General features: G+C 39.7%; 1 protein-coding gene across 1 annotated transcript in view; it reads right to left on the bottom strand.

The window, feature by feature from the left end:
* Nucleotides 1-5,436: 5,436 nt before the first annotated feature.
* GNAQ (guanine nucleotide binding protein (G protein), q polypeptide) overlaps nucleotides 5,437-15,182 on the bottom strand; it is a 324,241-nt gene continuing 314,495 nt past the window's right edge. Inside the window, exon 7 of the mRNA XM_011954639.1 lies at nucleotides 5,437-10,657. Within this exon, the coding sequence (XP_011810029.1) occupies nucleotides 10,467-10,657 (191 nt within the window). The 3' untranslated portion in view covers nucleotides 5,437-10,466. The remainder of the gene's footprint in view (nucleotides 10,658-15,182) is intronic.

Raw genomic sequence — 15,182 nt, 5'->3', positions numbered from 1 at the left:
TCCGCCCACCTCGGCCTCCCAAAGTGCTGGGATTACAGGCGTGAGCCACCGCGCCTGGCCACTTTTGTGATAGTTTTAAATATATGTTCTCTCTTCTCTGATTTTCTCCCAATGATTAAATATCACCATATGTGCCAGTTCTCTGATGGAAGATTTCTTTCCTCTTTCCTTTCTGCCTCTATGTCAGCACCATCCTCCGGCCTGAGGAGCAAGAATAAAAGTCCATGGGTGTCTCCCAGGTGGCGGCCGATCTGAGCATCTGGAATCAATTACTCTGGGCTGGTGTGGGCGCTCATCCTGGGAGTCAATGGCTAGTGCTGGGCAGGTGGAGGAAGGGAGTACAGGGTCCTTCTCGACAGATGAAAGTAAAAATGTCTAAGTCACTTTTCTTCAACAATTAAAAGCTACTATTTGTTGGGTGAGGTGGTGCATGCTTGTAGTCCCAGCTACTGGGGAGACCAAGTTCCTGGAGAGATTGCTTGAAGCCAGGAGTTCAAGACCAGCCTGGGCAACGTGGTAAGACCCCCAACTCCACCTCTAAAATAATGATTATTAACTATTAACTTATCTCTTTAAAATGCTGTAGAAGTAACCTTCTTTTTTCTTTCCTTTTTTTGAGACAGAGTTTCACTCTGTCGCCCAGGCTGGAGTGGAGTGCAATGGCGCGATCTTGGCTTAATGCAACCTCTGCCTCTGGGGTTCAAGCGATTCTCCTACTCTAGTCTCCCTAGTAGCTGGGATTACAGGCATGAGCCACCACGCCCGGCTAATTTTGTGTTTTTAGTAGAGACAAGATTTCACCCTGTTGGCCAGGCTCATCTCGAACTTCTGACCTCAAGCGATCCACCCACCCTGGCCTCCCAAAGTGCTGGTATTACAGGTGTGAGTCACCGTGCCTGGTCTCTACATATAACTTCTAAGAAACATAAATTTTTTCATAAATATATTATTATTGTATAAATTTGTATTGAATAGGTTGTTGTATATCGTATAGATTGTATTAGTACAGATGTGTGTGTGTGTGTGTATGGATCTATATATCTCTCTCCACAAAATCTCCCACTGTGTGCCTTTGTGGCAAATTCATGTTATGCTAGGGCTCCAGGTGCTAATCTTGAACCTCAACCATCAGCTGCAGCTGGTGGTCCATTCAAGGCAAAGTGTTTACTAGTCTCAGTTACGGCCTGTTGATTATTCCATTGTCCTTGACAATGAAAGCCATCTGTTGATCCTCACTGTCTTCGTTGAGATTTCCCCCAGAGTAGGTCCTGCATAAGGAGTTTGGGTGCAAGGAGTTTGAGAAGTGATGTCATCAAGCACCACAAGAGAGTAAACAAGTGAGACCAACAGGAAAGAAAAGTCAATAAAGGGTACATTCGTGAGCAAGTTTCACTGACAGCAGCTGGGGCTGAGTCCTGCTCTGGGGGCCCTGGAGAGACCTGTAGGATGAACCTCAGGTTTACCTACTGAGGGCCAACAGCAGAAGTGTGTATCCATGGACTCCTGTCCCTCACTGGTCATGTCACTCCTGAGGCATCAACTCCTGGTTTTTGGCTGGTGATCAGGGAATGATAGAAGGGTGCAGGGGGCTCCTACCCTGAACTGCCTGCAGCAGTCGCCTGGGTGGACCAGGGGGTATGGGAAGTGCAGCGAGGCACCTCTAGCAGGTTGAAGAATAATGACAGAAGAACACAGTCCCCAAACTCTGTTTGAGTTTGTAGTTCTGTACAAGCTGTGTGGTATGTGCCTGGTGTTCTGGCAATTCATCATCTGTAGTAAGAAGTGAGCAATCTACACAGAGAAGACAACTCAGGAATGGAAACGATAATATCTACAGGAATGTGCGTCTAAAGTGTGGCTTTCGTAATGAGACAGACATTTCATCCAGCTTTTGTAGCTGCTCTGAGACTCTTCCTCCCTGTCTGCTGGAACTACATCCCCTCATTGCTCAGAGGCAGTGAAGCCCCAGTCTAAGTTCAACTCTCCTTAAACAATTTCTTTTAAAAAAATGTGCAATAATTAGGTATTCTTTCCTAGATTAAGGCGGAGCTTTGAAAAGATGGCACCTGGAAAAGGCGGCGAGAGAAAAGTTTTTTAAAAAAGAAAACGTGAGGCCGGGCGCGGTGGCTCAAGCCTGTAATCCCAGCACTTTGGGAGGCCAAGACGGGCGGATCACGAGGTCAGGAGATCGAGACCATCCTGGCTAACACGGTGAAACCCCGTCTCTACTAAAAAATACAAAAAAACTAGCCGGGCGAGGTGGCGGCGCCTGTAGTCCCAGCTACTCGGGAGGCTGAGGCAGGAGAATGGCGTAAACCCAGGAGGTGGAGCTTGCAGTGAGCTGAGATCCGGCCACTGCACTCCAGCCTGGGCGACAGAGCAAGACTCTGTCTCAAAAAAAAAAAAAAAAGAAAAAGAAAACCTGAGCTGTGGATTTTATGATACTTTTAGTCTCAATCACATCCATATGAAGAATTACCTTCCATGAGATAAAATGCTTATAATAACCATAAGGATAAGCAAGCCTCGCTGTATAGATGTGCTGATATTTGTATATGTGTATCTGTGTACACAGCGTCAACAAGATAAAACCATTTTGAGATTTTACATGTGTACCCACATATGTGTAGAGACTGTGTTCTTAAAAATATTAGGATTGATTTTACCCAATTGACATAAATATTTGTGTGGGGTTTTCCTCTTTATTCAGCAATGATTGAGTTGGTTGGAGATGCTGAGACATTAAACACACACACACACACACACACACACACACACACACACGTTGGTTAAATTTGCTGCCCAAACTGATTCCTTTTGAGTTTACATATTTTGTATTGCTAGCAGAGCCACCACTTGTCAGAGCCCATCATGGGCAGGGGGCCAGTTTGCTTTTTGGTCATTGGGTCCGAGTCACAGGGGAGGGAATGCATATGCTTCTGGTGCTGTAAGCCAGGGTGGCCTGTCCTGCTGATTCTCCAGGTTTACAGAAAGGCATCACTTAAAGCACCTGAGGGTGGCATGTAGGGCACTTTGAGAGCCAGGTGTCAGCATCTCTTCTCAACTCCAAGTTCAGTGACAAAAGCAAGCTGACCCCTTTTGCTAAGACTGCACAGATTCCTAGAATATAATCATTGATGCTATAACCCCTGACATGGCACCTGTACCTCAGGCATGTCTGGGCTGGTGCCCTGACTGGACAGTATGTTGGCAGGTAGTGCCAGGATTCCTAACAGATATGCCCTCCTAGGTGAGGTCTGCCTCAGGGCAGACAGTCTTAGCAGCAGCTACATTAGCGTCCTGGCAGCTGGACATGGTGTGGAATCCATTTGCAGATCTTGTCTCTTCCCAGTCCTTTTAAGATGCTTTTAAGACCCAACATATAAGGATACGGAGCAAACTGGAAACAGATGGAGAGTCCCCAGGGCCTTGTAAGCAGTCTGTCTCTATGGGACAGGCCTAGTCTCCTGAGCTGCAAAAACTTCTCCTCTCGGGCTACAAAAGGGCTGAACCCTGGGAGCCCTGCTTTCCAGCTCTCTCTTAGTATGGTACAGTATGATTACTCTTAATTAAAAAGGGTAAATTGCCTTATTTCATCCACAGGCTTATGAGACAGAAAAATATTCTGGCCTTTGCATTCTTGAGGAAAACAGGAAGAGAGAAAAATCAACAGAGATTAAATTTCGATAGTCTTGAGGCATAAGAATTCAAAGGGAAAATAATCTTTTCAGTACTCTCTATGCATCTTAGATTTTAAAGAGACCTACATTTTATAACCAGGGTCTTGTTTTGCAGGAACCTATGGGACTCCCTTAAAACAGACTGGGTATATAGCTCCTTGTAATAGCTGGATCCATGTTTTAGTTAGCCATGGCAATGAAACAACAACAGAAAGAATGATATTGCATAATTTAAAACGAATCAGCCAGAAAGCCACTCCTAACCATTGCCTTTCACTCTCCACCCATGATCGAATTTCAATAAGGGCTTTAAATATGGAGAAACTCATGAGTATGATAATCACTTGAAATTAGACAAAAAAGCAAGAAACTGGCTAGTTTACCATCTGAAATTGCTCTGCACACATTATCCAGTGTACCTGGTTGTTCCTTAGCATCAAGTTTCACCTTTTTGCTATGGTTTGTCTCTCAAGAGGCAGGACTAGGTATCACAACGGGAGAGAAAAATGGGAGAAGGCAGGAAAGATGGGGAATAAAGCAGAGAAGCTTTCAAGCCAACTATTTTATCGTTTCCAGAAAGACAGGACAGAAAACAATCTGATGGCGTGGGTTTGCTCTATGAGCCAAAAAGTCAAGTTAAAATATTTGGCCCAATGAATGTTCAGTGAGTTTGTGTCTTTTCCTCTGGGTGGGGGTCTTTGGTACAAGATGAATGATGGTACAAATAGATCCTGGTCCTAAACGGGTCAAACTCAGGTTAGAAGGCCAAAGAGAGGGGAGCGCTCCTGTGTAGCTTAACACTCCAGTGTCTCTGCAGAACTAGGGTGTGGGAACCATTGCTCCAGGCCTGTGCTAGATGACAGTCAGTGCCACGCCATTCCTTGAACAGTAAGACGGAGAGAGAGGACACCATCTACTGGAAATGGTCTCTAAATCCCACAAGGAGAGCTGAAGGCCTTTAAGCAAAAATGACACTCTCATCTCTTAAGCATTTAGAGGGGACATATTCTGACAAACAAAAATCCACAGGCAAGGGCTGGCTGCCAGTTGGAATAGCTTAATCACAAGTAACAGTAACAGGTTTTGCTTTTGCTGTGAAATCCCCACAGAAGTACCTATTTTCCAGAAAGCCACTTGCCACCATCACCTCCACTTAATAATACTCCTAGAATAGCTGACCTCGAAACCCTAGATGGGTGTTTCTGAAAGTCACAGAGGACACCTGGGACAGGCCATTTTTCCCATGTGGAGTCTACCTATATCACCGCCAGTGTTCAAATGGGCAAAACTCCTAAGCCAGGCATCGGCCTGTCCAGTGTGCTGCCCAGCAAACCGGGGCAGACGTGTGGATTCTTCTTACTGATTAGAAGACTGCCTCAGGTTGAAGATTGCTGGCTCCTTTCAAGTCTTTATTGGACACTTATTTACATTTTTTAACCATTAATTATAACCCAAATTAAGGCAAGTTTTTTAAAAGAGCAAATTTGATAAATGCTACCAATATGTGTATTTCCACTACAGGAGGCTGATATTTCTGATTATACACAGAAGGAAAAAGGTTTTTTGGTGTTTTGTTTTTTGTTTTTTTTGAAACCATTAAACTTGTTTATTTTGGAAAATGCAGTGTGCACAAAAAGGTGTGTTAAGGAAGGAAAGATGTATTTCAATACTCCTGCTAATACAAAACATTCTGAGAGGGGCTTGGGCAACTTCAACGGAAGCAAAACTCAACAATGAAGAATACTATAGTACAAAATTATGGCCAAAAATACTGTATTTTTAACCAGCAAGATCATTGGGGCATTATTATACAACATTAGGTGTTTTTTGCAAAACTAGTTCCCATCCCCAAACAATAGACAATACATGCATTTGAATGACATTTTAGGAACAGTAAATATTCTTTTAAATACTGCAAGTTAAAAATGTTTTCTGACAAAACTCCCTAAATACATAGGTCTAGTAAGGGTTTCCAACAGGATGATGGGTGAGGAATCCAGCAAGGAGTTGCATTTAGAGAGTTCTTTGAGGAAAAGAAATCCACCAAAAACGTGTTTCAGTCAAAAGTAACCTGGACAAAGTTACATAGTATTATTCCAGCTTTCTTTCCTGAACTTAAAAATGTTCTACCGACGAATACCTTCCTGTTTTTTCTGTTTACCAACAGCTTATATAAAAGTCAGAATTTCTTTATCCAAGATCTGATTTTACCCAATAGATGTTTTCATAACATGTAAATGTCCTTTGCTATTGGGTTGGAATCATACGGGGAAAAGGAGGACACAGGGTAGATAAGGAAGGCAAGGAGGAAATTAATATTTGAGCACCTACTATGTGCTAGGTGTGTATTCATACTTTCAACATATGATTCTAGAGGCAAGAGTGTTATTGAAAGGGCAGTGGTCATTGGGAAGACAGCAGGAAATGGCTATTCTGTGAGAAAAACAAATGACAAGTTTAGACTCTGTACTAAGTTATCTAATAAACAGCAGGTGTCTGGCTCCAAAAATCTCTAGCTAATCATACACAACTAAGCCATTTCTTCTCCTAATTTGATGGCATCAAAATGAAATCCCAAAGACACAGTTACCAGGACAGATCTATTAGCGCTACATATGCTGGAAATATGTAGAGATAGATAAACATACTATGTTACTAGTTTTATTTTTTTGTGTTTCTGACCAAAGACGTATCTTTGGAAGAAAATATTAATGTATACCAAGCACACCTTATTTGTATCAATTGAGATGTTGATTACCAATTAAGTGGTTTTAAACCCTTATTTAATTTGAAGAAGAGCAGCAATATACATTACAATATTTGGGTACACTTTATTTTTATATGGGTTAACATTCTGCTATATTTCATTTCATTCGTTTTGAGAAACTGAAAACAAAGGGAAATCAAGGGTAATCGGTAGGTGATTTGAGGGAAATTTCCAACCAATAGGTGAGTCTTGCAGTATTTCATTATACAGCCCTTTCTTCCCATTATTTATTTTTTTTGCAAATAAGTCATTTTGACCCAAATCCAGCATAAATAGCTTTTCACCAATTCCTAACTTAAGACAACTAAAATTTACAATCATGTGGCAGTATAAATTTTAAAATTACAGTTCGTACACTTTGACAATCAAGATAGTCTGAAGTACAAAAAAGTAAATTGCCCTTTAGCTGAATTACCTTTTTAAAATAGACCTGCTAGTTAATCTACCAAAAAAAAAAAAAAAAAATACAAGTTTCACATGTTCTTCAAATTCCTTTTGTAGTTGTCATCTGCTAGTAAACAACATATGCAGGTTCCTAAGATTTTTTTTTCCAGTCTATTCATGACATTCAACAGAGCTCTTTATATGGAAATATTAAAAACAAAAACTTCTAGGAGATTTATTTACTTTTGAATACGTGTGTTATTTCCCTTTGTTTCAGATATGAGGCACAAACTTCTGAATTTAAGCTCTGTAAGGCATAGTAGAAACTTCCAATTTACAAATAAGGAATTCTCTGGGGGTTGGAACTGCCATGTCACGCAAAAAGGGAAAAATCATCTGTAAACTGGTACACTGCAATGTGCTAAGTGAGTCATGAAATGGCTGCTTGCCTTGGTATGCTGAAGAAAGGTTTCTGTGTTTTACGTTTTTGAATAAGACATGCCCAAGTCACCATAAAACTCACCACAGGCCTCCATTACCTAAGCATCAACAATAGGAGGCCAGTGGCACACGCTTATAACGCTTGCAATCACAATATAATATAAAGCATGAGTAAACTTTGTTTTATACAAAACTGAAAAGAATCCCATCCCGCCCTTAGCCCCTTCAATAAAACCCCAAAGAAACAAAAAAGAAAATCCTTTAGCTTCGATTGACTAGTGTGGCTAAAATTAGGTTTCTATGCATCACTGCTGCTAGGGTGATCAATTTTTTCCTTTCTCAAGAGAAGGGATCTTGTCATGCACCCTACAGGAACAGTGAAGCCACAAACCTCAATTCTGCATAGCAAATTCCATCCCAATTTCATAAAGACAAATATAACAATCTTTCCCTGTTTTGCTCAGCTTCTTCAAGCTTTGAGATCAGGTTTAATTGACTACATCTACTATAGCTCTATTAAATAGAATATCTTGATTCCCTAAAACTGTAACACTTATGATCTTGTGATGAGGTTTTCTCTATACACACTGTAGGCCTTCAAATGTTGTTGTTTTTACTTTTTTTTTTTTTTGCTGCACCAAATTTAAGAACGCCCTTTCAGGCAAGCAGTGGTCTCCAGCTGTTAAAACATTTCCTTAGTGGATGACAATAGCTTCTAAAACTGCCTTTCTAGTAAAGGCCATCAGAGAGGTAATACGAAACTGTGCATTTGCCAAATAAGAATATGAATTGTATAAAAGCTCATATTCCAATCCTAGATCAAATGGCAAAAGTTCTACAAAGTTGGTTTCCATGTTTGTATAAAAGCTCTGACTGATTTTATGTATTTTGCTATGAAATTACCTTTGGGTCTTATAATCAGTATACCTCTACTCAGGAATGTGCAAATGATTTTATACAGCACGACGCTAGTACCGCTCTGTACGACAGTAAGTTTTTTTTTTTTTCTTCTTTTCTAAATGGAAAGAAAATATCCCTAGTCAGAAATAAACTGACAAATTTACATTCTCCTCTCTTAAAAAAGTAAATAAAATAACATTATTCAAAATGTGAATTAGCTATAGACATACAATACAATTACATAGATACATATCAATACAGCACATTCAATCTGCCAAAAAATTAATGATTACAAAGCCGGTATGGATGCTGCAATATCAAGAGAGATGTATGTACAATGATTAGAGCATTTGTAATTGCACTATACCTACAGGCAGTCTGCTTGTTACATTACAGGTGCTTTCTGAGCAAGGGAAAAAAAAAGTAACCTGTGTTGTTTGAGGCTGGGAGAATCAAGAATGAGAAGATTTCGTTACTGTTTAGTGGCTTTGGTACTCATCTAACAGGCCGTTTAGTTTTCTCCCTCCCCTTTTGTTGTTCCAAAAGAGTGATTTATATGGAAGTTTAGACTAGTGCCAAATACCACTAGTTAAAATGAGACCAGTATCATGGCCTAATTCTAACGTCCCAGCAGCTTTAAACAATCGTGATTTATTTTCTTAAATTTCAACTCAAGCTGCTTGACAGAAGCTCATCAATACATGTGCTGTATTTTTTTGTATTTGTTGAAAAATTGCACATATAGAATTCCAAACATTTCTCCTAGTAGGTTCAGTTACACAAATACATGTTCTATAGAACACTAAGAGGTTACTTTTGAGTTAAGTTCACAAATCTTCTGTAAGTTCAACCTAATCAGTTACCAGTTCAAGATCTTGAAGGTGGTAAACTAGCAGGAACTTCAGATTTTGGAAATTAAAGGTGTCAGAATAATACTATCAACCAATGTTCCTGGCAGACTTATTTGAACTTAAAGAACCATTGAGAGTAAAACTGCTTTCAAATAAAGAGACATAAACAGATTTCCTGTTAAACCACACAGGATACTTTTTACATTGTCGGTTTGGACACGGAACATGGGACGTGAACACTAACAATGTCATCTTAAGGACAAATAAGAGAATGGACCATGAGAATCAAATTTACAGTTACCAACTGTTTGGCAATTGGCATTTCTGGTTCATTCTCAGCCAGTCATTTTAGGCTTCACAGTCTTACTCTCTTACATTTTAAGATACCAGCTTTTATTTTTTAAGTTCTTATTCATTGTATTTGAAAAAAAGCCAGCTTTGGCAACACATACCCATAATAAAAGTCATTTTAAAACTGTGGCCCCCAAACACTAAGGAAAAAAAAGAAAGGAAAAGCTTAAACAACAACAAAAAAATTAAGAACAACCTATAAAAAGGTTCTGGGTAGCAGCCATTAGGGTAATGTAGTGTCTGTTGGCATCTTTTTTGGCATCTGCAATTGAAAGAGAGGGTGAAAAAAAGAAAAAGAAGCAAAGAAGGGAGGAAAGACAATGGCACGTGGCATTTCAAAAGAAAGGACTCCTGTGTGTCTTTGATCCTGCCTTCTGCACATTTCTCTGAGCAATCAAGCTATGGCTGAAGGTAAACATCTAAAAGAAATGACACTTACTGATACATGGGCATCCATTGTCCCAGTCCAAAGTGAGACAAAACAGTACATTCTATTAAAAAAGAAACTGTGTGTGTATACAGAGCAACACATTTAAAACCATAGTATTAATACATATAATCCTTCAGCAAAAACTACAAACTTAAATTAAGCTGATGATGGCTTAAATTGAACGATGTGTCCTGACCGTATCATTTGAGAGAAAAACTTGACCAAGAATGGAACTAGGATAAAGGTCATTGTAACCTGGGAAAAAAATCAGGAGGGAAGTATGAATTAGGGGGGGAAAAAAGGGAAATCAGCTTTGTTTTGCTCCATAGAAAAGAAAAAGAGAGAAAGAGAGAAAAGAAACAAGTCTTATCTTTGTGAGTGCATGACTGAGAATTTAAAATACATTGAGTCACAAGGTTTTGCCTAAAAAAAAGATAGAGAGGAAATGTGCTGGGACTGTACTTCAGCATCCTCTGTTTTTCCTCTGAATAGTTTAAATAAAATCATAATATTTACTACAAACTCTGTGGACACGCTCACACAGAGTCCAGGACGGCAATAAATTAGTATTATGCAAATTGTTTTCCACAGAAATACAGTCCCTCTTGTGTATCTTCAATAGCCCACCAGGGAAGGGCAGGGCGGGTGTCTAGGAGGCACAATTAGACCAGATTGTACTCCTTCAGGTTCAACTGGAGGATGGTGTCCTTGACGGCAGCAAAGACAAAGCGGATGTTCTCGGTGTCTGTCGCGCATGTGAAGTGGGAGTAGATAATTTTGTCACTGTCTGGGTTCAGGTCCACGAACATCTTCAGAATGAATTCTCGGGCTGCCTGGGCATCTCTCTGGGGTCCTTTTGGCCAAGAGACAAGAGGGACACTTTGTTACCTAATCTGCTAATGTATTCAATCATCATTCGTTCAATAAGTACTGTGTCATTGCTCATGAAGCCTACATCTGCACTGCAGATTTGATCTGTTATAATCATTTTCCCCAACACTACTATGTCTGACCATCCATCCACCCACCCACGTACCCACCCACTCACAAACTGTGTAGAGGTGAAAGCAGACAGATGACTTGAAGGCCAAGGTTAAGTCTACTTCTTAGCTTGGCCTTCACTCTGATTCCCTGAGTGATCGGGAGCCACTGTAGGCTCTTCATCAGGGGAGTGATAGCTTACTCTTCTGTTCAACTGAGTTAATTATGCTTGTTTCAGCTATATAATAAGTGTGCACAAAGACACAGCCTCCTTGGGCTCTCCTGTCAATCTGTCCTCCAAACGACCCAACATTATGGATCATTTTACATCTTCCAGACTGACATCTCTCTTAGAATAGAACACCTGTTTGTAAGGTCAGGTCTATCTACAGTGGGCCTCTGTAGTCTCACTTCCATAGATTTCTGGTATTTCTGAGCACACTACATTTGTGTAGCATTCAGTTCATTTGTGATGATAAAACAACTGGTTTATCTTTTTTTGAGATAGAGTCTCACCATGTTGCCCAGGTAAGAGTGCAGTGATAAGATCTCAGTTCACGGCAACCTCTGCCTCCCGGGTTCAAGCGATTCTCTTGCCTCAGTCTGCTGAGCAGCTGGGATTACAGGTGCCTGCTATCATGCTTGGCTAAATTTTTGTATTTTTCATAGAGACAAGGTTTTGCCATGTTGGCCAGGCTGTTCTCAAACTCCTAACCTCAGGTGATACACCCGCCTTGGCCTCCCAAAGTGCTGGGATTACAGGTGTGAGCCACTGCACCCGGCCTATATTTTCTTACATTGATTTAAGAAGGAGTCTTTTATGTACCAAGAATTGTCCTAGATGCTTTGAAAAAGAATTGTGATATATCTAGCAAGATAAACTAAAAACGTAATTTTGCAATGGATTCTTAGATATGACACCACAGCACAGGTCATATTTTTCACAAAGAAAAAATAAATTGGACTTCATCAAAATTAAAAACCTTATGTATCCAAGGACAATTTTTTTTTTTTTTTTTTTTTTTTTTGAGACAGGGTCTTGCTCTGCTACCCAGGCTACAGTGTAGTGGCATGATCATGGCTCACTGCAGCCTCAACCTTCTGGGCTCAAGTGATCCTCTTGCCTCAGCCTCCTGAATAGCTGGAACTACAGGTGCCACCAAGTGTGACAAATTTTTAAATTTTTTGTAAAGATGGGGGTCTCACTATGTTGTCTAGACTGGTCTTGAACTTCTGGCCTCAAGCAATCCTCCCACCTCAGCCTCCCAAAGTGCTGGGATTATAAGCATGAGCCACCATACCTGGCCAACGCCATTATTAAGAAAGTGAAAAGTAAATCTATAGAATGGCAGAAAATATTTGCCAATCATGTCATCTGATAAGGGTTTAGTATCCAGAATATACAAAGAGCTCCTACAATTCAATAACACACACCAAAAAAACCCAATTAAAAAATAGGCAAAAGACTTGAACAGACATTTCTCTAAAGAAGATATACAAATGGTCAATAAGCACAGGAAAAGATGCTCAACACTGGTAATCATTTAGAAAAATGCAAATCAAAACCACAATGAGATACCTCTCCACATCTAGAATGGCTATAAAAAAAGTGTGAAATAACAAGGGTTGGGGAAAATGTGGAGAGTTTACTGTTGGTGGGAATGTACAAAGGTGCAGCTGTTGTGAAAACAGTTTGGTGGTTCCTCAAAAAGCTAAACATAGAATAACCACATGACCAACCCTGCTAGTCTACTCCAATGTATATATCCAAAAGAACTGAGAGCAGGGGCTCTGACAGACACTTGATCTTAGCCAAAAGGGCGAGAAGCAATGTACATCAATGTTAATAGCAGCATTGTTAACAATAGCCAAAAGGCGAAAACAATCCAAGTGTCCATCAACAGATAAATGGAGAAACAAAACAAACAGAACCAAACAGAATATTAGAATATCAGAAACAGAATATTATTCAGCCATAAAAAAGAGTAAAGCTCTGATAGATGCTGTAATATGAACTATGAGAACATTATCATAAACCCAACATAAAATAACAAATATTGTATGCTTGCACACATATGAGGTACTTAGAATTGGTAAATTCATAAAGACAGAAAGTAGATTAGAGGTTTCCAAGGGTTAGGGGGAGGAAGGAAATGGGGTGTTGTTGCTTAATTGGGGTGGTGAAAATATTTTGAAAATACTGGTGATGGCTGCACAGTATTGTGAGTGTAATTAATGCCAGTGAATTTTGCAGTTAAAATGGTAAATTTTATATATATATTATAATAAAAAATTAATAATGTAATATATCAAAACCCACTGAATTGTACACTTTAAGTGAATTACATGGTATATAAATAATCTCAAAGCTATTTTAAAAGTGTATTTAATAGGTACTGATAGATACATTGATTTAAAACAGTGTAAATTAATAACATCAAAACACCATCACCTTTGAAGTATTGGATACCTATCATATTTTTGTCTTTGTGTCGCTTTATATATACATTTCCTCCCATTTTTTCAAGTTAGTTCTATACCAAGCCATAAGAAACTTTTTTTTTTCTTGAGACAGAGTCTCACTGTGTCACCCAGGCTGGAATGCAGTGGCATGATCTTGGCTCACTGCAACCTCCACCTCCTGGGTTCAAGCAAATCTCCTGCCTCAGCCTCGTGAGTAGCTGGGACTACAGGTGTGCACCACCACGCCCAGCTAATTTTTGCATTTTTAGAAGAGACAGGGTTTTGCCATGTTGACCAGGCTGGTCTTGAACTCCTGGCCTCAAGGGATCCGCCCACCTCAGCCTCCCAAAGTGCTGGGATTACAGGCTTGAGCCACCGCGCCCGGCCGTAATGTTTAATTTTTGACGTAGGTGCCCAGAATTCAATTTTTTTAAATGACTAAGAATGGCTGGCGTCATATTTAATACATAAAAAGTACAATTAAAAATAATATGTAAAATACATATACAAACAAATATATATATAATGTTCCATCTTTTTCAATATACTATGAACTTATTAACTCAAGAGAAGTTACAAAAAATATTCAAAACCAGAAACTGACAGATTCCCAGAGCTGGAGAAGTCTCTCATTTCATAAAAAGAACATTATATTTCTGGCTTATGAATGAACTTCTGTATGATTTTGTACTTACTCTATTTGGGAAAGAAGGGACTATACCTTTTTTTGTTTTTTCTTTTTTATTTACCCTACAGAATATAAGAACTAGATCCAAGTTCACTGAAGTGCACTTGAAAGGTGTTATGTTTTTAAGCATAAATTGTTATTTGAATAAACATACACTACAAAGAAATCATTACAGCCATCACAGCAGGAGCAGAATTCCACAGTCTCTATGAACAATCTTGCAATTCAAGTCCATGTGGAAACGGTAATTTCCTTTCTTGAAGACAAATACAGAAATGGCATTCATTATGATTAAGACCTTGCAAGTACAGAAATGTGGAAGTGTGAAGTTTATAATACTATAAACATGTTTATTACAAAAACATCACTGCAGAGTGGGCCTCAATTTTTTCAGTCTTTGCTCATCTTACAAGGGCTTGGAGTTCCATGTAATGACAGCGGCACTGGCTTTGTAAGTAACAAAATCAATGCCTTTTTTCTTTTTCTGTGCCCAAGTTTCCTCTGTGCATTATATGTATACTGGGGTATGGTAACAGTAAAACAGAAAAAAAAATCTTCAGATTTCAGAATATTCACAATGGACACATGTTGGAAGGAAAATGCTTGTAGTAGTGGGGAATCTGGGGAAATTACTGGAGAAAGGAGGTATGTGAAGAGATTAGGAAGATGGTGCAGAGATCAAAAAACAGCACTGCAAACACTGATCAAAGACTAAGTCTTTTACTGCGGAAAAATCAGCAAGTGTGAAGTGTGGCTAGGTCTGCTGCAGCCGAGAAGTCTGAATGAACCCCTCAGAAGGGTTCAGCTTTGTGGGCACCATGCTCTATCTATCTGCATCCTCCCTTATGCAAGCACATCATGAGAACGTGCCAGCCCACAAGATGGGGTTGTTGTTTATGGTGTGGCAATTTCTCACACGCTGATTCTTACCAAGTTCCAAGAAAAATTAAGAAGAATCTCGTGTGTGTGTGTGTGTGGCAGGCAAGTGTGTTTAGATCTAAGCCAGATGCTTCATGCCTACTGTATTCAGGTAGACGTGTTTGAAGCCTGTTGAGGTGGGAAAGCAAGTTAACTGCCCACACAGTCACTTCCTTCCATAGTTTTCTGAGCAACACTTAAGAAGTGCAGTCTCAGACACTGATGATATTTCCAGGCTAGTGCAAATTAAAAGGAGTGAAAGAGAAAACATTGTTTAGACTGAGAAAGTGTTTTTAAAAGAACAGCAAAGCACAAAGGAAAATGTACT

Source organism: Colobus angolensis, unplaced genomic scaffold (genome assembly GCF_000951035.1).
Source record: "Colobus angolensis palliatus isolate OR3802 unplaced genomic scaffold, Cang.pa_1.0 Scaffold388, whole genome shotgun sequence".
NCBI lineage: Eukaryota > Metazoa > Chordata > Mammalia > Primates > Cercopithecidae > Colobus > Colobus angolensis.
This window is presented reverse-complemented; position numbering and strand designations above follow the sequence as displayed.